A 27,665-nucleotide genomic window follows, 5' to 3' on the forward strand; every position below is an offset into this window, starting at 1 on the left:
GTCTCACTTTTTTTATGTGGTGTCCATTCAACGTGGTGTTAGTGCAATTCATATTATTCTGTGACAGATTATATGTGACAGAGTATATGATATGTTACAGAGTGCATGATATGTTACATTATGAATGGAATAGCATTCGAACAATATCATACGAATGGGAGGACGTATAGAATCATACGTCTTACCCGGTCATACAATAGCATACGAATTGGATGAACTAATTTATCGTACATCTCGGAGGACGTATAGTATTTCATGATTTTATGTGAGACCAGGTTGCTTATTGCGCCATAACAACAATTAGAATCAAGGGAAGAATTTATGTTGGCGGTTAGAGGAACTAATGACAAAGGTTAGAAGTAAAACAACAAAGGCTAGGTGAATAATGTTAATGGCGCCGGAGGAGATGACTGCCATTTTACGGGCTCCTAACCAATTGTGCTATTGTGTGTTATATTTCGCATTATTTGTAACTTATTTTGTACATAATGTTTCTGCCACCGTCTCTTATGACCGAAAAGAGCTTCTGGATATTAGGACAACTATTACTCACCTACTACTGGACGAAGATTCTTTAACAAATCGGACGCAAAGAATTTACTTCAGACACCGGACAAGGCCCAAATCCCTGTCATTCGCATGAAGAAGAGATGGAGATATCGGGGGCGTAGGCCAGGTTTCCTTGTAAGGGTCCTAAGGGGAGTGCGTATTCCGCCTCTACCATCAGTCCTATTAGCCAACGCGCAATCATTGGATAATAAAATGAATGAGCTCCGATCAAGACTATCCAACCAACGGGACATTAAAAATTGTAATATCTTGTTTCATCGAGTCGTGGCTGAACGACGACAAGGATAACATACAGCTGGCTGTGTTTTTGGTGATTCAGCAAGATAGAACAACTGCCTCTGGTAAGACAAGGGGTGGAGGTCTGCGTCTATTTGTAAATAACAGTTGGTGCACAAAATCGAATATTAAGGAAGTCTCTAGGTTTTGCTCGCCTGAGGTAGAGTATCTCCTGGTAAGCTGTAGACCACACTATTTACCAAGACAGTTTTCATCTACAGTTTTCGAAGCTGTCTATTTACCACCACAAAACAATTATGGCACTAATACCGCACTCAATGAGCTGTATAAGGCCATAAGCAAACAAGAAAATGCTCATCCAGAGGAAACGCTCCTAGTAGCTTTAATGCACGGAAACTTAAATCCATTTTACCTCATTTCTACCAGCATGTTACATGTGCAACCAGAGGAAAAAATAAATCTAGACCACCTTTACTTCACACACAGAGACGCGTACAAAGCTCTCCCTTGCCCTCCATTTGGCAAATCTGACCGTAACTCTATCCTCATAATTCCTGCTTACAGCAGGAAGTCCCAGCAACTCGCTAAATATGGAAGTGGTCAGATGACGCAGATGCTAAGCTACAGGACTGTTTTTCTAGCCCAGACTGGAATATGTTCTGGGATTATTCCGATGGCAATGAGAAGTACACCACAGTCATCACTGGCTTCATCAATAAGTGCATCAATGACGTCTTCCCCACAATGTCGGTACGTACATACCCCAACCAGAAGCCATGGATTACAGGTAACATCCACATTGAGCTAAAGGCTAGAGATGCTGCTTTCAAGGAGCGGGACTCGAACCCGGACGCCTATAAGAAATCCCGCTATGCCCTCCGATGAACCATCAAACAGGCAAAGCGTCAATACAGGACTAAGATTGAATCGTACTACACCGACTCCGACGCTCATTGGATGTGGCAGGGCTTGCAAACTATTACGGACTACAAAGGGAAGCAAAGCCGCGAGCTTCCCAGTGACACGAGTCTACCAGACGACCCTCTGCACACATCAACAACAGTCACCCACGAAGCATCGTTACCCATCGCTCCACAAAAGCCGCGGCCCTTGCAGAGCAAGGGGAACCACTACTTCAAAGTCTCAAAGCGAGTGACGTAACCGATTGAAACGCTATTAGCGCGCACCACTGCTAACTAGCTAGCCATTTCACATCCGTTACACTCACCCCCCTTTCAACCTCCTCCTTTTCCGCAGCAACCAGTGATCCGGGTCAACAGCATCAATGTAACAGTATAACTTTACAGCGTCCCCTCACCCCGGGCGCGAACCAGTGACCCTCTGCGCACATCAACAATGGTCGCCCATGAAGCATCTTTACCCATCGCTCCACAAAGCCTGCGGCCCTTGCAGAGCAAGGGGAACCACTACTTCAAGGTCTCAAAGCGAGTGACGTAACCGATTGAAACACTATTAGCGCGCACCACCGCTAACTAGCTAGCCATTTCACATCCGTTACACCAGGATAACAAGTGTCTTCACTGACATTTACTATTATTATGACACAAGGCGAGACCCAGATGCAGACACAGGAGGCAGATGGTTGGAGTCTTACAATGTTTATTCATCCAAAATGAGTAGGCAAGAGAATCGTCGTGGACAAGCAAAAGGTCAAAACCAGATCAGAGTCCAGGAGGTACAGGGTAGCAGACAGGCTCGTGGTCAAGGCAGGCAGAAAGGTCAGGCAGGCGGGTACAGAGTCCAGAAACAGGCAAGGGTCAAAACCGGGAGGACGAGAAAAAGGAGAAAAGCAGGAGAACAGGAAAACCACTGGGTGACTTGGAAAAACATACAAGACGAGCTGGCACAGAGAGACAGGAAACACAGGGATAAATACACTGGGGAAAATAAGCGACACTTGGAGGGGGTGGAGACAATCAGCGTGACAGGTGAAACAGATCAGAGCGTGACAACTATAGCAGTTGTGCACAGATCAATAAGCTGTGTGCCACCAGCATTTCGAATGATAGCTACTGACCATAGCCGCGGGAAGTAGGGGTGCTGAAACACCATCTGAAAAATCAGAGTAAAAAATGTAATGATTTATAAAAACACTAATAATAATAAAAAATGCAAAAAAATCACAAAAGTCGAGCACTGGGCCTTTAATAGTTCTGTATTAGTGGACCAATATAGCCATCTGTAGCGTGGGTCATTTTTTGTATTCCTGTAGCTACAGCTCTCACTGTCTGACAGGTGATATTATTCCGCACATTGCCTACAAGGCCCTGTAGCATATATGGGCACGTGATAAAATACAAATACACATTCATTAATTTAATTCCACAAAATTATGCAAATTAACTTATAGAACAATAAGCATGACTGATCAAATGTATTTTCGGCTGCTAACAAATTAACGGTTAGCATTAACATCCCTAATACAAACCTTTAAAACCACAACAAATTAAAGATACACCATGCATAAATCGCTCTGCCATTTTCTGGTTGCTAAAATTCTGATAGTTCACCTAATTCTAGTTTATGAGAGAAAACAAACAAACAAAAAGTATGTTGTAGAGAATCACTGTACCATCTCAACCGCGGTGAAATATATTTTCCATAACAAAATATACTGTATTTTCAGGTGTTTAAAGATGGTGTACAAAACTGAAAATAAAATATGCAAAAACCAGACCTATGAACTGGAAGCATAGAAATAGCTCACATAGAACATATCTACCGCTTCTTAGACTTGCTTTCAATGAGAATGACATATCTATAACACACAGTTTTTGGGTTGGGTCGCCCAAAAAGTTACATATTGCAGCTTTAAGAGACATAAATACTGTAGCATGTGGTGTCTCCCATAGACACCAATGCAATAGCAGCTGGGTCTGGTCTACATAGTTCATTGACTTTCATAACTGCATTTGGAGACCTATGTTGACCCCATGTTAAACAGCCAAAGAGAGGAGATATAGCTCAGTGGTAGAGCATTTGACTGTAGCTCAAGAGGTCTGAAGTTTGAATCCTGGTGCCCCCTTTAAATCAATAGTTCTTAACTATAGTTTGAGATAGGGAGTGTCCTTAATGTGTGCTTTTTTGCTCCATCTAAAATGTTCTTTATTAGACCATATGTCTCTCCTTTCAATATATTTCTAAGAGGGGGCATAGCTCAGTGGTAGAGCATTTGGCTCTGGATCTTGAGAGCCCATGTTAAAATCCCTGTGCCCCCTTTAAAACAAACAGTTTAAACTCATCATTTCTGGAAAGTGTTGAGATCTCATGAGGTCAGCTGTGTTTCTCTTATATAATATCAGCTCTCTGATATTCTTGCCTTTGTGTATGGTTTAGAGAAACACTTAAATATTATTTTTGTCCACATATTTGAAATGTATGTAGAGTTTCTTATAAAAACAAATGACTAGTAGCGAGAGGTTAAAGTTCACAGAACTTGTCATAGGGAACTTCCTCTGACCAGGCGTTGCTAACTCATGCCAGATCTTTCAATGCCTGGAAAGGTATTTTAAGTATCAGCTAACCACATCATATGTTATTGCAATCGATCAGTCGATGACACAGTCCATTTTGCCTAACAAATAACATGTTGAAATGTTTAACAAAATGGGTAAATTCTAATTGATATTGTTGAGGAGACGATCTCAATACGAACGATTAGGCCTATGTAAAACACCTAAATCACTAGGAAATGTTTCTGCCTCTCTGTAAAGATATTCTGTAGTTATGTACATGTCTGTTCAAAGATGATCCAATTATTCCCCAAGCATATACTGATCCAACTCATTAGTTCAACCGAAAATACAATACCTTTTCTATATGATTATATCTGACACCAATGTAACAAAACGATACCACAGTTCAGCAAAGGTCATTGAACACAATGAAACGTTACAAGGCCATTAATCAAAGTCAGACTTTCCTCAATCTAATTGAACAGAGAGCATCATCGAATATGCTTACTGCTTGAAAATGTCTTAATTAATCTCCTCTTATGACCCACGATGCTTTGCACCCACAGCTCTGGGTCACAGCCAACATGCTGCCTCAGCAGAAACGATGGTTGCTTTCCAATGCTCAGACGTTGCATGCATCAACCAATGATTGCGTGCCACGTCCAAAAACAAGACCTCAACCATGTTTGAGTTTATTGGATATTGAACATGTTAAGATCCTGTTTAAATGTTTTGCAGCATTCCAACAGATGGCACTGTGGGCTTCTGATTTGAACCCAAATGTTGAAATATAGAAATGTCTTGGATATTTGCCACTGCTACAGTATTGTTGCATTTCCAATCAACCAAAAATACATATTATGTAGGAAATATGGTTGTGTAATATATTATAGCATTTGTTAAAAAGACATGTGAAATATATAAACAGATTGTGACATGTCACATTTTTATTGTCGACATTCCCGGAAGCAACATTCAAAAATGCTGGGATTTGTTAACGTCTGAAAATATGTATCTGTTTATCATGTTGTTTATGTCATTTTTATTACCAGGTCATCTTCAMACTTTAAAAGGAGATGAAGTTGGGTAATATTGGAGCACTATTGCCTCTTTAAAAGGCTGTAACTGCAGCACCTCCCCTTTTATTCAGAGGATGATGTCATCCGGGAGTCGCTCAGAGTGTTTTTTTTCTTCTCCTGCTCTATCGCTCTCTCTTCGCATTTGCGCTCTCCATTAGTGAGGTGACAGGATACTTCTCTGTCTCTCCATATTTTCTCTCTTTCTCGCTCTCCCTCTCTCTCTTCCTCATTAGCTTCCTCTAACAGCAGGGATGTAGTCCTCTGCCTCTTTCAAACTTCAGCACCTGCTATGCTGTGAACTCCTTGGTGACCTCTATTGATTCTATTGAGACCTTTTTTGTCTCTCGCTCCTTACTGAGATATTTTGCTCCACTTGTTTGAGAGGATCTAAGAGGACCTTATTGGGTTTGGAAGGTGTTTGATTTCTCTCTATACCCTGGTGGAACTACAGGACCATGGCCATGAAGGAGACCATTCTGCCCATCAGCGAGGTGTCTGGCCCGGCCCCGTTGCCCTACCCGGAGGTAGTGGAGCTCAACGTGGGCGGCCAGGTGTATGTCACGAAGCGCTCCACCCTGGTCAGCGTGCCCGACACCACCCTGCACGCCATGTTCACCCGGTGCCCGCCACGGGAGCTGCCAAGGGACAGCCGCGGGCGCTTCTTTATTGACCGCGATGGATTCCTGTTCCGCTACGTGCTGGACTTCCTGCGAGACCGCCAGCTGGTGCTGCCCGACCACTTCCCTGAACGTGAGCGCCTGCAGAGGGAAGCCGAGCACTTCCAGCTGGGRGAACTGCTGCGCCTCCTGGGGCCCCGGGTGGGTTCCAAGCAGGGCTCCATGAATGATGAAGGCTGCCACAGCGATATTGAGGAGAGCTCACAAAGCAGTGAGTACCCCACAGGTCGTACCTTGACTTCCTCGGACAAGAGGTCAGGGTTCATCACCATCGGCTACAGGGGATCCTACACCACGGTGCGGGACAACCAAGCCGATGCCAAGTTCCGACGCGTGGCCAGGATCATGGTGTGTGGACGCATCGCTCTGGCCAAAGAGGTGTTTGGGGAAACACTGAACGAGAGCCGGGACCCAGACCGGCCACCGGAGAAGTACACGTCAAGGTTTTACCTCAAGTTCACCTACTTGGAGCAGGCATTTGACCGGCTTTCTGAGGCGGGCTTTACAATGGTGGCTTGTAATTCCACGGGAACAGCCGCTTTTGTCAACCAGTACAGGGACGACAAAATCTGGAGCAGCTATACGGAGTACATCTTCTTCAGTAAGTGCAATATGACTTCTCACGCATTCACTAGCATACATTTAGGAAAAGTGGGTCCAACATGTTTTGTCAGGTTTTAGTATTGTGTCAAATTTCGCTTCACAAGTGAAATGAATGAATGGATTATTTGCCMACCTATTTTGACTTGGATTGAATACATTTTCCTCTACGGGGTTCAAAGTAATCATTACCAGCTTCTTCACTTTCCTTTAGAACATCCTCCCTGTTCCTCTAATCAGATTTTGACATGTTTTCCAAATCACAATAGATGGGTAAAAGTGAGAATGGATTAGAGAGAAAGGTGTGTAGGACAGTAACATATAGGGCTCTATTTTAACAAAGTCTTAGCACTGGCGGTAGGCTATACGTTCGGGCGAGTGTCAGAAATATTTTTGCTAATTTCACAACCAGAATTATGGGTGCGATAGCTGACGGTGGCGTGAAAGMCCTGGGTTTTGATTAATAAACAAGTTTTGGGTGTTTCAAGGCTTGACACCTCACTGGCCAATCAGAACATGCACCATGGCTAAAAATGTGGTTGCTTCAAGTCGTGTATTTACGGTCTTTTATGTATTGCATTGTCATCAACTCCAATACGAATATTAGTCTGTTAAAGCCTAGTTCGTTGAATTGCCTGCCCCATATTTGCTAAATATGTTGAACATATTTGCAGTCACATTATTGTAATTGCATTGCTCAATATGGAAATACATGAATAAACATAGGCTATAGCATTCACACTCATATAGAGGGTATGCCAGAGGAGGCTGGTGGGAGGAGCTATAGGAGGACATGCTCATTGTAAAGGCTGGATTGGAATAAATGAAACGGTATGAAACAAATCAAACATATGTAAGCCATGTTTACATTAAACATTAATTCCATTCCAGCCATTACAATGAGCCTGTCCCCCTATAGCTCCTTCCACCAGCCTCATCTGGGCTAAGCCCACTGTAAATTGCAGTTTGGACATGCCAAACATAGTCAATAAGCAATATTAAATTCACTAGAGAGGAGGTCAAGAGGAGTGGCCCTGGGAGTGTGGTGCCAGGAAAATAACCTCTCACCCAATGTCAACAAAACTAAGGAGCTGATCGTGGACTTAAGGAAACGGCAGAGGGAGCACCCCCCTATCCACATCAACGGTACAGCAGTGGAGAAGGTGGAGAGCTTCAAGTTCCTTGGCGTACACATCACTGACAAACTGAAATGGTCCACCCACACAGACAGTGTGGTGAAGAAGGTGCAACAGTGCCTCTTCAAACTCAGGAGGCTGAAGAAATTTGGTTTGGCACCTAAAACCCTCACAAAGATCATCAAGGACAACAACCACCCGAGCCACTGCCTGTTCACCTCGCTATCATCCAGAAGGCGAGGTCAGTACAGGTGCATCAAAGCTGGGACAGAGAGACTGAAAAACAGCAATCACTAGCACATTAGAGGCTGCTGCCTATATACATACACTTGAAYTCACTGGCCACTTTAATAATGGAACACTAGTTACTTTAATAATGTTTACATATTTTGCATTACTCTTCTCATATGTATATACTGTATTCTATCCTATTCTACTGGTATCTTAGTCTATGCCACTGACATTGCTCATCCAAATATATATATATATATATTCTTAATTCCATTCCTTTACTTCAGATTGTGTGTATTGTTAGGTATTACTTGTTAGATATTACTGCACTGTTGGAGCTAGAAACACATGTATTTCGCTACACCCGCAATAACATCTGCTAAACACGTGTATGTGACAAATAAAATTTGATTTGATTTTGAATATCGATAAGGCCTAAAAAGACAGTGTATGATAATAAACAAATTCAGAAAAAAACTAAACAACTTGTTTTAAATAGGTTGTTTGAATACGGTTACAGATATCCTAATTGCTCCCCCGCACATAATACAGACAAGGCAACATAGACTATGGAGGGTTTTACGCACATCCAACAATTCACAGGAGCTGGACAAAGATGCAATATAAAGACAAAGGGGGAATAACCACTCACTGTTATACTGCTCATAAATGTAATGTTTTATAAACATCATGGAACCATCCTATAGGTCATATTTGCACTTCTCCAGAAATAGCAGATGAAATTGCATTGCATTCAAGCCATGTATGTTCTCAACATAAACTCACTGACGGTGAATCTTTCTAATAAGTTTTAAGTCAAATTAAACGAAAAACAATCAATCAGTTTTTTAAAACATCAACTATATTTTTAAACAGGATCAGGTCAGAAGCATGATATCATAAATCACATCTCTCGTTCCATGAGCATAAGGTAATGTATGCACACGTAGGCCTAAGGGCTCATTGGTAGGAGGCATGAATGTTTGTCCTACACATTTACGATCAAAGTTTATTAAATAGTATACAGTAACCATAGAATAGGCCTAGTTATAACAAACTTGTAGCCTATCGAGTTTTTTGTATTGGCTRCAACATGGAAATATTAGTCCACACACGTTGCATTCGTATTTCAAAAGTGTACTGCATGTTCAAGCCATGGACACCATTAGCCTGCAATCCCATTATTTGACAGGTCTAATAGGCTAGTGGAAGATGCAATTGTTTTTACCAAATGAAAAAGGAAAAGCAATAAGAAGTCTATTGTAATAACTTGATGACGCCGTTGTACGGGCTCCTAACAAACTGTGCTATTTTGTTTGTTTTTTCACATTGTTTGTAACTCATGTTGTACATAATGTTGCTGCTACCGTCTCTTATGACCGAAAAGAGCTTCTGGACATCAGAACAGCGATTACTTACCTCGAACTGGACAAAGATTGTTTCTTTAATGAGTTTGATGCAAAGGATATACTGCTTTGTCAAGACAAGGCCCAAATCCCTGTCATCAGCGTGAAGAAAAGACAGAGAAAAGGGGGAGGAGTACCTTGTAAGAAAACCACCACTACCCTCCGTATTATTGGCCAACGTGCAATCATTGGAAAACAAACTGGATGATTAAGACTATCCTACCAACAGGGCATTAAAGACTGTAATATCTTATGTTTCACCGAGACGTGGCTGAACGACGACACGGAAAATATTGAGCTGGCTGGCTTCTTCGTGCATCGGCAGGACAGAGCAGCTACGTCTGGTGGTAAGACGAGAGACGGGTGTGTGTGTCTATTTGTCAATTACTGCTGGCGCGCGATATCTAATATTAAAGAAGTCTCGAGGTATTGCTCGCCTGAGAATACATCATAATAAGCTGTAGACCACACTATCTACCAAGAGAATTCTCATTTATATTATTCGTAGCCGTCTATTTACCACCACAAACCGATGCTGGCACTAAGACTGCACTCAATGAGCTGTATAAGGCCATAAGCAAACAACAAAATGCTCATCCAGAAGAGGCGCTCCTAGTTGCCGCCGACTTTAATGCAGGCAAACTAAATCCATTATAACTAATTTCTACCAGCATGTCACATGTGCAACCAGAGGAAAAAAACTCTAGACCACCTTTACTCCACACACAGGGATGCACACCAAACTCCCCCTCAACCTCCATTTGCAAATCTGACCATAATTCTATGCTCCTGATTCCTGCTTACAAGCAAAAACTAAAGCAGGAAGTACCAGTGACTTGCTCAATACGGAAGTGGTCAGATGATGCGGATGCTACGCTACAGGACTGTTTTGCTAGCACAGACTGGAATATGTTCTGGGATTCATCCAATGGCATTGAGGAGTATACCACCTCAGTCACCGGCTTCATCGACGACGTCGTCCCCACAGTGACCATACGTACCTTTCCTAACGAGAAACCATGGATTACAGGCAACATCAGCATTGAGCTAAAGACTAGAGCTGCCGATTTCAAGGAGCGGGACACTAATCCGGACACTTAAAAGAAATCCTGTTATGCCCTCAGACGAACCATCAAACAGGCAAAGCATCAATACAGGACAAAGATTGAATCCTCAGCTCTGACGCTCGTCGGATGTGGCAGGGCTTGAAAACTAGAGCTGCCCAGTGACGCAAGCCTACTAGACTAGRTAAATGCCTTTATGCTCGCTTCGAGGCAAGCAACACTGAAGCATGCATAAGAGCACCAGCTGTTTCAGACGACTGTGTGATTACACTCTCTGTAGCCGATGTGAGTAAGACCTTTAAACAGGTCAACATGCGCAAAGCCGCATGGCCAGACAGATTATCAGGACGTGTACGCAAAGCTTGTCTACTGTACACTGACATTTTCAACCTCTCCCTGACCGAGTCTGTAATACCTACTGTACATGTTTCAAACAGACCACCATAATCCATGTGCCATGAAAGCGAAGGTAACCTGCCTAAATGATTACCGCCCCATAGCACTCACGTCGGTAGCCATGAAGTGCTTTGAAAGGATGGTCATGGCTCACATCAACACTATCATTCCGGAAACCCTAGGCCCACTCCAATTTGCATACCGCCCCAGCAGATCCACAGATGATGCAATCTCAATCGCACTCCACACTGCCCTTTCCCACCTGGACAAAAGGAACACCTACGTGAGAATGCTATTCATTGACTACAGCTCAGCGTCCAACACCATAGTGCCCACAAAACTCATCACTAAGCTAAGGACCCTGGTACTAAACCTCCCTCTGCAACTGGATCCTGGACTTCCTGACGGGCCACCCCAGGTGGTATGGGTAAGCAACAGCACATCTGCCTCAACACTGGGGCCCCTCAGGGGTGCGTGCTTAGTCCCCTCCTGTACTKCCTGTTCACCCATGACTGTGCTCAAGCACGACTCCAACACCATCATTAAGTTTTCTGACGACACAACAGTGACAATGACAACGATGAGACAGCCTATAGGGAGGAGGTCAGAGACCTGGCAGTGTGGTGCCAGGACAACAACCTTTCCCTCATTGTGAGCAAGGCAACGGAGCTGATCGGGTACTATAGGAAAAGGAGGGCCCAACAGGCCCCCATTAACATCGACGGGGCTGAAGTGGAGCGGTCGAGAGCTTCAAGATCCTTGGTGTCCACATCACCAACAAACTATTATGGTCCAAACACACCAAGACAGTTGTGAAGAGGGCACGACAACACATTTCCCCCCTCAGGAGACTGAAAAGATTTGGCATGGGTCCCCAGATCCTCAAAAAGTTTACAGGTTCCCGGGTGGCGCAGTGGTCTAGGGCACTTAATCGCAGTGCTAGCTGCGCCACAAGAGTCTCTGGGTTCGCGCCCAGGCTCTGTCGCAGCCGGCCGCGGCCGGGAGGTCCGTGGGGCGAAGCACAATTGGCATAGCGTCGTCTGGGTTAGGGAGGGTTTGGCCGGTAGGGATATCCTTGTCTCATCGCGCTTCAGCGACTCCTGTGGCGGGCCGGGTGCAGTGCGCGCTAACCAAGGGGGCCAGGTACACGGTGTTTCCTCTGACACATTGGTGTGGCTGGCTTCTGGGTTGGAGGCACGCTGTGTTGAGAAGCAGTGCGGCTTGGTTGGGTTGTGCTTRGGAGGACGCATGGCTTTCGACCTTCGTCTCTCCCGAGCCTGTACGGGAGTTGTAGCGATGAGACAAGATAGTAATTACTAGCGATTGGATACTTTGAAGAAAAAAAAATTGGGGAGAAAATTGGATAAAAGTAAAAAAAGAATTTAAAAAAAGTTTACAGGTGCACCATGGAGAGAATCTCGACCGGTTGCATCACCGCTTGGTATGGCAACAGCTCTGCATCATTTTCTAAACTATTTCTTGAACTGCGTTGTTGGTTAATTAAGGGCTTGTAAAGTAAGCATTTCACGGTAAGGTCTACACCTGTTGTATTCGGTGCATGTGACAAATAAAATTTGTGTCGATTTGACAAATGAGGCCCAAAATAATGATAATAATTGAAATTCAGCTTCAGGAACAGGTAATGGAATGAGTTACCGACATCTRCATGGCCAGTTGGAACATTGTTAGCTGCTGAGAGATGAGATTAAATTTGTTTGTTATAGAGGCATAGTAAAAACAATACAAGACAATCACACACAACATACAATTGTAAAACGCACGCTCATTTGCAATTTTGAACTGTTAAACCCGGTGCTTTTCTTCTATTTTGAAACCCTAGCGCCAGGATTGGTCATTTACCTGTCTTATATGAGCTCGCTTGCACTGAGATGGGAGCGGTGGCAATATCTGAGGTGTGTCCTTAAAACCATGAACCAAAGTGTCAATTTCAATATGAGATGGTGGGGATATTTAGACCAACCGAAAGCTGGTCTTAGCTGTAATGTGGTTGGTTATGGGATGGATTTTGACAATGAAAGCACAGCCTATCCGGCCGTGACGCACATTGCTCAAATGAACATGGAACAGGAAAAATGCTATGTTTGTGCCTGTGAGCCTTGTATTCGTGAACATAAAAAAACATCCAGTGTATATGCTCAATATGTTTGGAGTGTTGACAGTCAACATTGTTGTAATTGGCTTCTATGAGTATAGTCCTTTACGCATCACACTTCTCCTCAAACTAAAAATACTAGGCTCCTGTAAATTGTATGTGTGAGGCGCGTTCTCAAAAACCAAGGTATAGCCTACCATTGATACTATATTATATAATGAAAACGAAATAGTTAGAAAAGGCAAACATTTATTTTATGGAAAAGAGATGTGTGTTTCTGGAGGATGCACGATGCTGCCTTGTTGCCAAAATGACCAAGCGGGGCGTAGATTACTATTCGATTTGAGAAGGGCGCTCCTCCCTCTCCGCTTTCGGCGATGACACGAGGGGCCTTTGCCAGGTTCAACCCAAGCCGGCATAAAATAACTCCCTCATTTAAGTATGTTTAAATGCACAGTAATAATTCGATATTAAACTGATTATGTCAGTAGGCAGATAATGCAATAGTCATTGAGCACGGTTACATGCACACAATAATGCGATTATTGTGGCTAGTCAGGTTAATATAATAGTTATTTTGAAACCTTTACATGCTTTGCAAGAAAACCAGGTGTTTTAAATCGGCATATGCTTACTTCGATTATGACCTCATGCAGATTTAAGATGAGCAAAGTAAGGTGTTTACATGACCATAATCAGTTTAATATCAAAGTATTACTGTGCATGTAAACATACTAATTTAAACCCCTTACTATTAATCGACCTAAGGTCAATCGAAGTAAGCATACGCCGATTAAAACACCTGTTTTCTGAGCAATCTTCCAGCTGTGTAGTTGATCTTCACATGTGCTAGCACCAGCTGAGCCTGCCTCCCTCTTTAGTGCAAGTGAAGTGAGTTCGGAACAACTGAATGTATCCCTTTTAGAAGTAGTTTTCACATACAAACGTTCTATGTCCGAATTCAGAATAACATATGCTTCCCAAAAAAAACATGGTCGCTGTGGTAGAACATTTATTTGATTGCCGATTTTCTGCATTTATCAGAGTGCCATCAGGTAGCCTGATTTCAGATGTGTCCATGTTAACAGGATTGTCAGGGAAATCTTTCTTCTTACAAAGCATGTAAACATTTTCATTGAACTATTATATTAATCTGGCTATCCACAATAATCACATAATTGGGTACATGTAACCATACTCTGTGAGTCTGGATCTGAGTACCTCCTGACCCTTCACCGAATGCAAACAAATTCGGGGCGTCTGATTGGTCCAAAAACCAATGGGTTGAGCTAGAACACATGCGGGTGAAGCGACAGTTTGAAAATGTGTCATTGGCTTTGATACTCTGATTGGTTGGAGACAATCCAATCGCTGATGACTTTGTTTTATACAATGCCTCACAAACGACTTCAATGCTGGCAGTCTCAGACTAAAGTATGCAGCGAACGACAGAGTAACGGAAGAATTTAGTTTGAGTCCTCAGGCTAAATTCGCATCCCTTCTTGCCTGTGCACTCATTCACACAACCCTCAAAGATTTACAAGCAGTGGATTGGTGTAACTGTATTGGTAGACATTTAATCAACACCTTTACAATCCTTTTACATCTTTGAGGGGAGTGAAGGCGAGTGGCAGGGCGTAGCATGGAATGGGATGCGGCTCAAAAAGGACAAAAAATTACCTAAACTGCCACTCGCTTTCAACAAGTTTACCATAGGATATCGATTGCTTGCTACCAAAAATCWAAAAATCTGAACTGCTGAAATTACTGCAAGAGTGTTAATATAAACAATTTGGCAAAGTAATTGTTAACCACCATCAAGGCACGCAAATTACATAGGCAATAAAATGTGAACCTCGTTATGAATGGACAAAACGTTAGCTCCATTACTTTCCATTACAATCGCTGATTGTAAATGACAGCTTTATAGTACTGCGTTACTAGCTAGCTAACTAATCATTTTGTGTGTAAACCAGCCTGATTTAATTGATCTGTAGAATGTTATCTTGAGTGGGCCAACAAATGGAAGTTCCATATTGCATTGGGCATGCTAGCTAGCTAACATGTAAATAAAAAAAATAAAAAAAATGGAAATGAACATTAGTATTTGCCTTCAGTAATCATATATGTTTACATTACAATAAACTAAAGGGTTTTCCAAACTTAAGGAAGATGAGTAGTGGTGGAGAGTAGACTTTTAAATTTTTAAAAAAATATAAAATATTTAACCAGGTAGGCCAGTTGAGAACAAGTTCTCATTTACAACTGCGACCTGGCCAAGATAAAGCAAAGCAGTGCGACAAAAACAACAACACAGAGTTACACATGGGATAAACAAAGGTACAGTCAATAACACAATAGAAGAATGTACAGTGTATGCAAATGTAGTAAGATCAGGGAGGTAAGGCAATAAATAAGCCATAGTTACTCCAGGTGTCGACTCCCATTTCTGAGTGTCAACATTTGATTTGTCTTGGAATCGACTTAGAAGATTTAGTATTTTTTTAATGGAGGAGATTAGTTGCCGTACTTCTGAGAACACAAACACTTGCATCCTTCATATCGAGCAAGGTATGGAGAGAGAGTGGGGCAGGTCGGCAGGTCGGCCTCAGGCAGACAGTCAGAACAGTGCACTACAGTGGTTCTTCATTTAAAAGTTGTGGCGCACTGCAGCACAGCTTGTGGGGTGCTGCAGAATTCTATGCCATGTTATTTAAGTGTCAGCTATTGTTGCCAGAATTACGCAATTTACCACAATCTGACACCATCTACCACAAATGGTCAGGTCATAAACTCAAAACTTTTAAAGGAAGAACCACTGTAGGCCTATCAAAAGCTGTGACTTGCAATGGAATGCTGTYTCTTGCCATTTCTTGGCTTGCAATGTCTCGCAAATTCAGTAAAGCAGGGCCTGTCATCAATGAATCGGCTAGGATATTCTGCACGCAAAAGACCGAAGACTGAACACACACTAGCATCATTAGCAAAGCGGAGGCGAGCCAGATCGAGGGAGAGAGAGGAGGGGGCAGGCAGGCAGAAAACATTTCTTGGTAATCTGTATCTCGTAATTTCTTGACATGCACGCCTCACAAATGCATGCCTCTCTGGTTTTATKACATTTTACAACATTCCCCAGGCCGTTAGCCTAATATCTAGTTAGTCTATAGGCCTAACACGGAAACTAATGTTTTGTGATAACTGCACTGTGATTTTAATTTTGTGGGGGAAAAACTAAGAAAACAGTTTTCGGGTAGGGATTTTTCTTAATGTTATGGATCCCAACTTCACACCCCTAATCAAATCCCCAATTCAAATAACTTCAAATGTTATTTGTCACATACACGTGTTTGGCAGATGTTATTGCGGGTGTAGCGAAATGCTTGTGTTTCTAGCTCCGACAGTGCTGTAAGATCTAACAAGTAATATCTAACAATTGCATAACATATAGCTAATGCACACAAATGTAAGTAAAGGAATGGAATTAACAATATATAAATATATGGACGAGCAATGTCAGAGCAGCATAGACAACAATAGAATAGCATAGAATACAGTATAAACATATGAGATGAGTAATGCAAGATATGTAAACATTACTAAAGTGACTAGCGTTCCATTTATTAAAGTGGGCAGTGATTTCAAGACAACGTATAAAGAAAGCAGCCTCTAATGTGCTAGTTGTAGCTTTTTAACAGTCTGATTTCCTTGAAATAGAAGCTGTATTTCAGTCTCTCGGTCCCAGCTTTGATACACCTGTACTGACCTCGTGTTTTGGATGATAGCGGGGTGAACAGGCAGTGGCTCGGGTGGTTGTTGTCCTTGATGATCTTTTTGGCCTTCCTGTGACATTTCCAACAATGAACGGCGCCGATATCTGAATTCTTATTGTGGGCCACATCACGTTTATTAGTGCTCACATTCTAGGGCAATGGACAACATTCAATATCCTTGAAGTAGCAGAGTTTGCTTTGTCAATTTTGGTAGTCTTATGTTGGATGATAAAAAAAAAATTCAATCATAATTATACACTTAATTTTTTCAAAAAGCAATGGCTGATAATCACACCTCACAAAAAAAAAACTTTTCTTCAATGGAGTTGCCACTGACAAGCAGAAATATATAATCTTCCACCTTCCCAGGCCCCTTGGACGTGTTCTTCAACCTGACAAAAGATAACTAGGCAGCCAGCTCCCACGGGGCAGCAACACATCACACTAAAGCCGGCCGACAGGCCCTGTCGACCCCGCTGCCCCCTGCCCCTGTGTGCCTGCTCTCCCCCCGTCAAGCCTCCCCTTTCCGTCAAAGCCTTCACYTCCAATGGGACCAAGCCAAGAGTTCTTCATTAGCAGCAGGGAAACGTGACTGGGGGAGGTGAGACAGGGGTCTGGCAACAAGTCAGGGAGCAAAATGTCTGGAACTGTAGACAGTCATAATATAGACTGGGCATTTTGTCTTCATGAACACCTTTCAGTCCCCTGAAGTCTTTGCAGGCATACAAACACACATTCAGACACACATACACAATGATACACAAGCACACGTAGCCTACATCCACACAGGCACACCACGTACGCACAAACACGCACACACACTCCCCTCTTTCTCAGTATTTATTTCTATCGATTAGAATGCTCCAATCTGTTTAGATTGGAGCAGTCCCCCCCCTCCACAAATCATTCCCTATTCCCCAGACATACCTCACCCCTAGATACACCCCACCAAAACCCCATCTATCTGCCCTCAGGCAGTTTTCGATCCTTCAATCATTCCTCTTCCAATGAAACCAGGGGCTCTATTTTCGGCTGCCGTTAAGGCGGCACTAATGTCAAACGCTCGCTCTTTGGCAAAGCCAGCTCTCTGCTATTTGGGTTGGATATCAGCTCGCTTGAACTAAGGTGGGAGGGGTGGAAATATTTGAGGTGTGTCCTTAAAAATGCCAATTTGCTCACCAAAATCTGGTCTTAGCAGTAATGTAATTAGTTATGGCATCGATTTGGCCAGCAGAAGCAGCAAAACAGTCAACAGACATTCTTTACATTGGACAGTATTATTGTCCATGAAGCTTCTGTGAAAACTTTGGACTCATTAGGCCTATGTACATTTACATTTAAGTCATTTAGCAGACGCTCTTATCCAGAGRGACTTACAAATTGGAAAGTTCATACATATTCATCCTGGTCCCCCCGTGGGGAATGAACCCACAACCCTGGCGTTGCAAGCGCCATGCTCTACCAACTGAGCCACACGGGAATGTMCGATGCCAGGGAACTGAAAGGGGGCAGCAGGTAGCCCAGTGTTTAGAGCGTTGGGCCGTAACCGGAAGGTTGCTGGATTGAATCCCTGAGCTGACAAGGTAAAATATGTCGTTCTGCCCCTGAGCAAGGCAGTTAACCCACTGTTCCCCAGGCACCGTAGATGTCGATTAAGGCAGGGGTTGGGTTAAATGCGGAAGACACATTTCAGTTGGGTACATTCAGTTGGACAACGGACTAGGTTCCCCCCTTTCCCCTAACGAATGAAAGGTGTCTGAAATCTTTTTAGGACATCAAATCACCATTTATTTGTCACATGCTCCGAATTCAAGGCTCCGAATACCGTGAAATGCTTACTTACAAGCCCTTAACCAACAATGCAGCTCAAGAAAATATTTACTAAATAAACTAAAGTAAAAAATATAAAAACGTTTTTTTTTAAAGTAACACAAGAAAATTACATAACAATAACAAGGCTATATACAGGGGGTACCGGTACTGAGTCAATGTGCAGGGGTACAGGTTAGTCGAGGTAATATGTAAAGTGACTATGCATAGATAATAAACAGCGAGTAGCAGCAGTGTAAAAACAAATGGGGGGAGGGTGTCAATGTAAATAGTCCGGGTGGCCAGTTGATTAATTGTAGAGCAGTCTTATAGCTTGGGGCGACACAACAGTGTCGGAGCCTTTTGGTCCTAGATTTGGCGCTCTGGTACCGCTTGCCGTGCGGTAGCTGACACTGCCTAGTATATAGGTCCTGGATGTCAGGAAGCTTGGCCCAAGTGATATACTGGGCCGTAGGCAATACCATCTGTAGCGCCTTACGGTTGGATGCCAAGCAGTTGCCATACCAGGCAGTGATGCAACCGGTCAGGATGCTCTTGATGGTGCAGCTGTATAACCTTTTGAGGATCTGGGGACCCATGCCAAATCTTTTCAGTCTCCTGAGGGGGAATTGGTGTTGTCGTGTCCTCTTCACAACTGTCTTGGTGTGTTTGGACCATGATAGTTTGTTGGTGATATGGACACCAAGGAACTTGAAACTCTCGACTGCTCCACTTCAGCCCCGTCGATGTTAATGGAGGCCTGTTTGGRCCTCTTTTTCCTGTAGTCCATGATCAGCTCCTTTGTCTTGATCACATTAAGGGAGAGGTTGTTGTCCTGGCACCACACTGCCAGATCTCTGACCTCCTCCCTTTAGGCTGTCTAATCATTGTCGGTGATCAGGCCTACCACTGTTGTGTCGCCAGCAAACTTAATGATGGTGTTGGAGTTGTGCTTGGCCACGCAGTCATGGGTGAACAGGGAGTACAGGAGGGGACTAAGCACGCGTGGCAGATGTGTTGTTGCCTACCCTTACGACCTGGGGCGGCCCGTCAGGAAGTCCAGGATCCAGTTGCAGAGGGAGGTGTTTAGTCCTAGGGTCCATCACTTAATGATGATCTATGTGGGCACTATGGTGTTAAACGCTGAGTTGTAGTCAATGAACAGCATTCTCACAAAGGRGTTCTTTTGGTCCAGGTGGGAAAATGTGGAGTGCGATTGAGATTGCGTCATCTGTGGATCTGTTGGGGCGGTATCCAAATTGGAGTGGGTCTAGGGTTTCCGGGATGATTGTGTTTATGTGAGCCATGACCAACCTTTCAAAGCACTTCATTGCTACCGACACGAGTGCTACAGGGCTGTAATCATTTAGGCAGGTTACCTCTGCTTTCTTGGTTACAGAGACTATGGTGGTCTTTTTAAAACATATACAGTTGACGTCGGAAGTTTACATACACTTAGGTTGGAGTCATTAAAACTCATTTTTCAACCACTCCACAAATTTATTGTTAACAAACTATAGTTTTGGCAAGTCGGTTAGGACATCTACTTTGTGCATGACACAAGTCATTTTTCCAACAATTGTTTACAGACAGATTATTTAACTTATAATTCACTGTATCACAATTCCAGTGAGTTAGAAGTTTACATACACTAAGTTGACTGTGCCTTTAAACAGCTTGGAAATTTCCAGAAAATGATGTCATGGCTTTAGAAGCTTCTGATAGGCTAATTGACATAATTTGAGTCAATTGGAGGTGTACCTGTGGATGTATTTCAAGGCCTACCTTCAAACTCTTAGGAAAATGGGAAAATAAAAAGAAATCAGCCAAGACCTCAGAAAAAAAATTGTGGCCATCACAAGTTTGGTTCAGCCTTGGGAGCAATTTCCAAACACCTGAAGGTACCACGTTCATCTGTACAAACAATAGTATGCAAGTATAAACACCATGGGGCCACGCAGCCGTCATACAGCTCAGGAAGGAGGCGTTCTGTCTCTTAGAGATGAACGTACTTTAGTGCGAAAAGTGCAAATCAATCCCAGAACAACAGCAATGGACCTTGTGAAGATGCTGGAAGAAACAGGTACAAAAGTATCTATATCCACAGTAAAAATAGTCCTACATAGACATAACCTGATAGGCCGCTCAGCAAGTAGGAATACACTGTTCCAAAACCTCCATAAAAAAGCCAGACTACGGTTTGCAACTGCACATGGGGACAAAGATCGTACTTTTTGGAGAAATGTCCTCTGGTCTGATGAAACAAATATAGAACTGTTTGGCCATAATGACCATCGTTATGTTTGGAGGAAAAAGGGGGAGGCTTGTAAGCCGAAGAACACCATCCCAACCGTGAAGCACGGCGGTGGCAGCCTCATGTTGTGGGGGTGCTTTGCTGCAGGAGGGACTGGTGCACTTCACAAAACAGATGGCTTCAGGAGGATGAAAATTATGTGGATATATTGAAGCAACATCTCAAGACATCAGTCAGGAAGTTAAAGCTTGGTCACAAATGGGTCTTCCAAATGGACAATGACCCCAAGCATACTTCCAAAGTTGTGGCAAAATGGCTTAAGACAACAAAGTCAAGGTATTGGAGTGGCCATCACAAAGCCCTGACTTCAATCCTATAGGAAATGTGTGGGCAGAACTGAAAAGGCGTGTGCGAGCAAGGAGGCCTACAAACCTGACTCAGTTCACCAGCTCGGTCAGGAGGAATGGGCTAAAATTCACCCAACTTATTGTGGGAAGCTTGTGGAAGGCTACCGGAAACATTTGACCCAAGTTAAACAATTTAAAGGCAATGCAACCAAATACTAATTGAGTGTATGTAAACTTCGGACCCACTGGGAATGTGATGAAAGAAATAAAAGCTGAAATAAATTATTCCCTCTGCTATTATTCTGACATTTCACATTCTTAAAATAAAGTGGTGATCCTAACTGACCTAAGACAGGGAATTCTTACTAGGATTAAATGTCAGGAATTGTGAAAAACTGAGTTTAAATGTATTTGGCTAAGGTGTATGAAACCTTCCATCTTCAACTGTATGTATTACAGACTTGGTCAGGGAGAGGTTGAAAATGTCAGTGAAGACACATGCCAGTTGGTCCACGCATGCTTTGAGTAGACGTCCTGGTGATCCATCTGGCCCCACGGCTTTGTGAAGATCTTGCTGACATCAGCTATGGAGAGCGTGATCACACAGTCATCCTGAATAGCTGAAGCTCTCATGCATGCTTCATTGTTGCTTGCCTGGAAGTGAGCATAAAAGCCTACTCGTCTGGTAGGCTCGTGTCATTGGGCAGCTCGTGGCTTGGTTTCCCTTTGTAGTCCGTAATAGTTTTCAAACCTTGCCACATCCGATGAGCGTAGAGCCAGTGTAGTAGGATTCAATCTTAGTCCTGTATTGATGCTTTGCCTGTTTGATGGTTTGTCTGAGCGCATAGCGGGATTTCTTTTAAGCGTCCAGATTAGTGAGCCTCTCCTTGAAAGTGCCAGCTCTAGTCTTTAGCTCGTTGCGGATGTTGCCTGTAATCCATGGCGTCTGTTTGGGAAATGTACGTACGGTCTGTATGGGGATGACGTTGTCGATGCACTTATTGATGAAACCGGTGACTGACGAGGTATACTCCTCAAGGCCACTGGATGACTCCCAGAACATATTCCCGTCTGTGCTAGCAAAACAGTCCTGTAGCGTAGCATCTGCGTCATCTGATCACTTCCGTATTGAGCGAGTCACTGGTACTTTCGTTTTTGCTTCTAAACAGGAATTAGGAACATAGAATTATGGTCAGATTTGCCAAATGGAGGACGAGGGAGAGCATTGTATGTGTCAATGTGTGTGGAGTAAAGGTGGTCTAGAGGTTTTTTTCCTCTGGTTGCACATGTGACATGCTGGTAGAAATGAGGTAAAACGGATTTAAGTTTGCCTGCATTAAAGTCCCCGGCCACTAGGAGCGCCTCATCTGGATGAGCATTTTCTTGTTTGTTTATGGCTTTATACAGCTCGTTGAGTGCGGTCTTCGTGCCAGCATCGGTTTGTGGTGGTAAATAGATGGCTATGAATAATATAGATAAGAACTCTTGGTAGATAGTGTGGTCTACACCTTATCATGAATTATTCTACCTCAGGCGAGCAATACCTCGAAACTTCTTTAATATTAGACATTGCGCACCAGCAGTTATTGACAAATAGACACACACCCCCGCCCGTCGTCTTACCAGACATAGCTGCTCTGTCCTGCCTTCTCTATATTATCCGTCACGTCTCGGGGAAACGTAAGATATATTACCGTTTTTAATGTCGTGTTGGTGGAAAGTCTTAATCGTAGAGTTTGTTTTCCAATGATTGCACATTGGACAATAATACAGAGGGTAGTTGTGTTTTCTTAATGATTATTTTACCAGGCAAGTCAGTTAGGAACAAATTCTTATTTACAATGACAGCCTACCGGAGAACAGTGGGTTAACTGCCTCTTTCAGGGGCAGAACAACATATTTTTACCTTATCATCTCAGGGATTCCATCCAGCAACCTTTCGGTTACTAGCCCAACAGTCTAACCACTAGGCTACCTGCCTACCTTCTTGTCGGCGAGTTCTTACAAGGCACCCCGCCCTCCTCCCCCTTTTCCTCCATAATTTCTTCACGCTGATGACGGGGATTTGGGCCTTGTCTTGACAAAGCAGTATATAATTCTCGTCATACTCATTGTGCTATCTTTCATGCCATCCAGTGTTGTGTATATATTGTGAACGTTTTTTTTTTTAAGGATTTGTTGTTTACTGTTCATTATCGCCCTGAAATGTAAATCATTTTTGCTCCAATTCAAATATATTTATATGCTATTGGTCAGTATAATAATTAGATATAGTATTGATTATTTAATGCAAACAACACAAGCAGTTGCTGTTTTAAATATAGTGACAATCTCTTTTGAAATAATCCAACTTGAGTGTTGGTGTTTTTCTTCCATGCCTCTCAATGGAATTCAAATGAAACCGAATGGAATCATGGAATGCTGTTTTCTCCCTTTTTACTTTTTGACTAAAGTAAAAGCTCATAACTTGGGTTCTGATAAAGATATCTCAGTTTGTAGTTTTCAGTAGTATAAAAAGTTTTTAAAAATGATCCAGCACGTGAGCGTTTTTTCTAGGCAGACACACAAATGGTTTCAATGTTTGTCTTCTTTCAGTAGTTCTTGTCTAAAGGATGATCTATAGCCTCAACTATTACCACTGTAACATTCTCTATCACTGTACTGAACTGTTGTCTGTTCTTCGTGAGACAAGGATTGAATAAGCACTGTAAAAGCTTTCCTTTATAACAATACACCAGCAATACACCAGCAAGATCCTTTTCATCAATATATAGCACAAGATCAATGACATCCACAACATAAACCAGCATAAAATATATATTTTTTAAACGGAGTAAAATACTTTCAATAGAACCTTGGCCAATCGGTCTCGGCTACAAGTTAAAGATAGGGCTACTTTCACAATCCTGTATCATTCCAAGGTGTGGCAGAGAGAGCTCAGAGGTGTCATTCAAAATGCTTCCATGGGAGGTGTTGTATTTTGAAGGGAAAAACAAAATGCCAACATAAGATGTATGTGAGAACACTTCGTGGGGGGGGAACACTCCCCCCCCCCCCCCCCCCATTCAATACACCATGATAGTAGAACACTTTTGAAAGTGAATTGTGCTAGAGGGCATAAATATGCAGGGGGGTAATGGATAGGGTGACGAAGCAAAAGTGTTGCGTGACATCTGAGGAGTTCGAGGCTACGGCTGCTGCTGACAAATGCTTGACTGGTTAAGAGGTTGAGGAGGCGGTTGGGTTATTTTCATCTAAAACTTTTCTTCCTGTCGGTGGAAAAGTTGGCATTGCTGTACACACTTCTTCTCTGAAACTGAAACTGAGCCGTCTGTGTGATCCTGCTAGAGTCTTGCATAAATCATTGACCTCTCTGCAACAGGGCATTGTATTGATATTTATGAAGGAATCAAGCCTTCATTCCTGAGCAATGATAGAGCATCGCTGCACTAACAAAGCAGATGTGTCCCCTGTTGAATACAGTATAAGCATAGAGCTGCTGTTATGCTCAAAGATAGGCTAACTCCTGAACATGTGTTGTAACTGCATGCTGTTGTTCTAAATATGATTTGATACACTTTTCATATGCCATTACAAGGAAATGTCACAGGCCCATAGGTAACATAATGGTATATTACAGTCAAAGTAAAATTAAAACATAACAAATGTTTTACAGTGCAGGCAAATTGTTTGCACATTATGAATATTCAAAAAATACAAGAGAGACTATCATGTCTAAGACATAAACTGCAAATAAACTTCTCATAAACTTCTCAGCTCACTGGTCACGATAACAACACCCAGCAGGTATATCTCCTGGTCATCCCCAAAGCCAACACCTGCTTTGGCCTCCTTTCCTTCCAGTTCTCTGCTGCCAAAGACTGGAACTAATTGCAAAAAAAAGAAAATCGCTGAAGCTGGAGACTTATATTTCCCTCACTAACTTTAAACATCAGCTATCCGAGCAGCTAACCCATCTGTAAATAGCCCATCCAATCTACCTACCTCATCCCTATAATTGTTTTTATTTACTTTTCTGCTCTTTTGCACACCAGTATTTCTACTTGCACATCATCATCTGCACATCTATCACTCCAGTGTTAATTTGCTCAATTATAATTACTTGCAACTATGGCCTATTTATTGCCTTACCTCCTGACACCATTTGCACACACTGTATATAGACTTTCTTTTTTTCTATTGTGTTATTGACTGTAGGCTTGTTTATTCCATGTGTAACTCTGTGTTGTTGTTTGTGTCGCACTGCTTTGCTTTATCTTGGCCAGGTCGCAGTTGTAAATGAGAACTTGTTCTCAACTAGCCTACCTGGTTAAATAAAGGTGGCATTTTTTTAAATATATAAAAAATAGGAAGCATTGACCATGTTGTCGAAGAGGTCGCATTTAACCATGTTAAAATGTTTTGATGGTTCCACCTGTCACCAGTTGGCGGCAGAGACCACCCGAGAGACATTAGACACTCAGGTGTGTCCAATGTACTCATTATGATTATCCTGTTAAAACAGGTCTGTTTTCTGTTGTCCTTTGCAGAAGTTGGAATTGTGTGCCGTGTATGTTTGTCTCCTGAGTGAGTTTTTGGAGACTTAGTGGTTTATTGTTTTCCCTGTGTTCCGTTCGTTACCATTTCACAGTAAAGTATTATGTTTATCCTTAACCGCTGATTCCTCATCTGGTCTCTTCTCTGCATCTGGGTCCAACCTCACCATGTTACAAGGATACTGTGAGATTCTGGCTATTAAGCTGCTAGCTTACGCTACTGTACCTGTAGACTTCCAGTCATTGTGCTAACGCTAGTTGACATTGGCTTCCGAAACTACCTCCAACTTCCTTCAGGTGGAGTTCGTTAGGAGGACAGGCCATTGTAAAGTCTGGAAAGGAATTAATGAGAGTGGTTTCCATATGTTTGATACCTTTCCATTAGTTCCATTCCAACCATAACAATGAGCCCATCCTCCTYTAGCGCCTCCCACCAGCCTATTCTGCTCACTTTACGCTGCATGCAGAGACATAAAAATCCACAAGTTAATCTGACTCTGGGTAAGTAGAAAAACAGCCATAATCTAAAACCATAAAGTTCAGCATTGACCACATTTAAAAGCATTCAAGAAAGCTTTTTCCAAAATGGAGTTATCCATCCCTCATCTGGCATTATACACTTAACCTTTTTCCCTAATCCAAACTGCAGCGCCTTACCATGCATTATACATGCTGTTATGGTTCAGCAGTTTCACACTGTTTCTCAGACCAAATCAATTGATTGCCAATGTCTTTGGTCTGAAGGTCAATAGACAGAAACGTTGGCAATAAACTAGAATACATATGTGAAACTTTGCAAACAAGGAGTGTGCAATATATTTTAAAAAATCCATATTCCAGCGTAATGCAGACTTATTCTTGACATGTTATACTCTTAGATAAAAACCCAAAGGCTCTTGCTGAGTGTGTTTAAGGTTTTTCTCAAACAGTAGCCGGTATTCCACAGAGACCGAACACGCATGCTCGCTCGACACACACACACACACACACACACACACACACACACACACACACACACACACACACACACTTGTTCAATTACTTCTATGGAGTTAATCCTCTTTGCCAGGGACATATAGAGAGTCGACCCCTAGTCGGTCCCTATTACAGCCCATTCTTATCTAAAGCCCCACATATACTGCACACTGAGAACAGTTCTCAAATCTGTACTGTGCATTAGGCCTATCTTAAGCTATATTCATGTCTTACATTTGGTCATTGATATGTCTTCAGTCTACTGTTTGGATGGTTAAAATTCTTGTTACTTCATTTTTGATGRTATTCATAGTCCTGAAGTAACTGCTAGTCAAAGTTCCAATAAGAAGAACACATAATTCCCTGACGCATTGTCAGTTAAAGGGACATTACGCTCCAAAATCAGAGGTATTCAGACTTCAAATGTGGTCTTATGTTGAGAACTCCACGTCCCAGGCCATCTGTTGTGTAGATTCAGCTATATGCCACATCCCCAAACGAATGGAAAAGATAAGCACAATATCATTTCCAGATCTTATTCAGCGCTTATCCCTTTCCACTCGTTTTGGGCATATAGCTGCGTCTACACAATTGATGGTGTGGGATGTGGATTCCTCATGACAACAGACTACTTTGTGGGTCTAAAAGCATCTGACATATTTTGATTTTGGACTTTAAGACCATGGTAAGACGGAAATGTCAATATATGGCCTCATCGTCTTAAACATGCCCTGATTTGGTTATACATTTCCAGAGAGCAACCTAGAACTGTCCTGGCACAATACGATTGGCATGCAGACTTCATTTTGAAAGTTTTCTTTTCTGCCAAGCGAAGTGCCAACAAACAAGAACCGAGAGGCATGACAGAGCAAAGTTGTTCTATGCGGCGGCATTCTTCAATACTGAAATACTGCAGATCCAACACTGGGACAAGTGACAAACGTGGTGGGACTCCCAGCACATCTGGCC

General features: G+C 42.7%; 1 protein-coding gene across 2 annotated transcripts in view; it reads left to right on the forward strand.

Annotated features, from left to right (window-relative positions):
- Positions 1-5,497: 5,497 nt before the first annotated feature.
- Positions 5,498-27,665, forward strand: part of LOC111967601 (BTB/POZ domain-containing protein KCTD8-like) — a 63,725-nt gene continuing 41,557 nt past the window's right edge. The window contains exons 1-2 of one of the 2 annotated variants that reach the window (XM_070444809.1): positions 5,498-6,640; positions 7,728-9,162. In XM_070444809.1, coding sequence (XP_070300910.1) covers positions 5,818-6,640; positions 7,728-7,840 — 936 coding nt within the window. In that variant the 5' untranslated portion in view covers positions 5,498-5,817 and the 3' untranslated portion in view covers positions 7,841-9,162. Of the gene's footprint in view, positions 6,641-7,727; positions 9,163-27,665 lie in introns of those variants that run through there. The other variant, XM_023992761.2, reaches the window with a different exon arrangement.

The sequence above is a fragment of the Salvelinus sp. IW2-2015 genome, linkage group LG8, assembly GCF_002910315.2.
Source record: "Salvelinus sp. IW2-2015 linkage group LG8, ASM291031v2, whole genome shotgun sequence".
In the NCBI taxonomy this organism is placed as follows: domain Eukaryota; kingdom Metazoa; phylum Chordata; class Actinopteri; order Salmoniformes; family Salmonidae; genus Salvelinus; species Salvelinus sp. IW2-2015.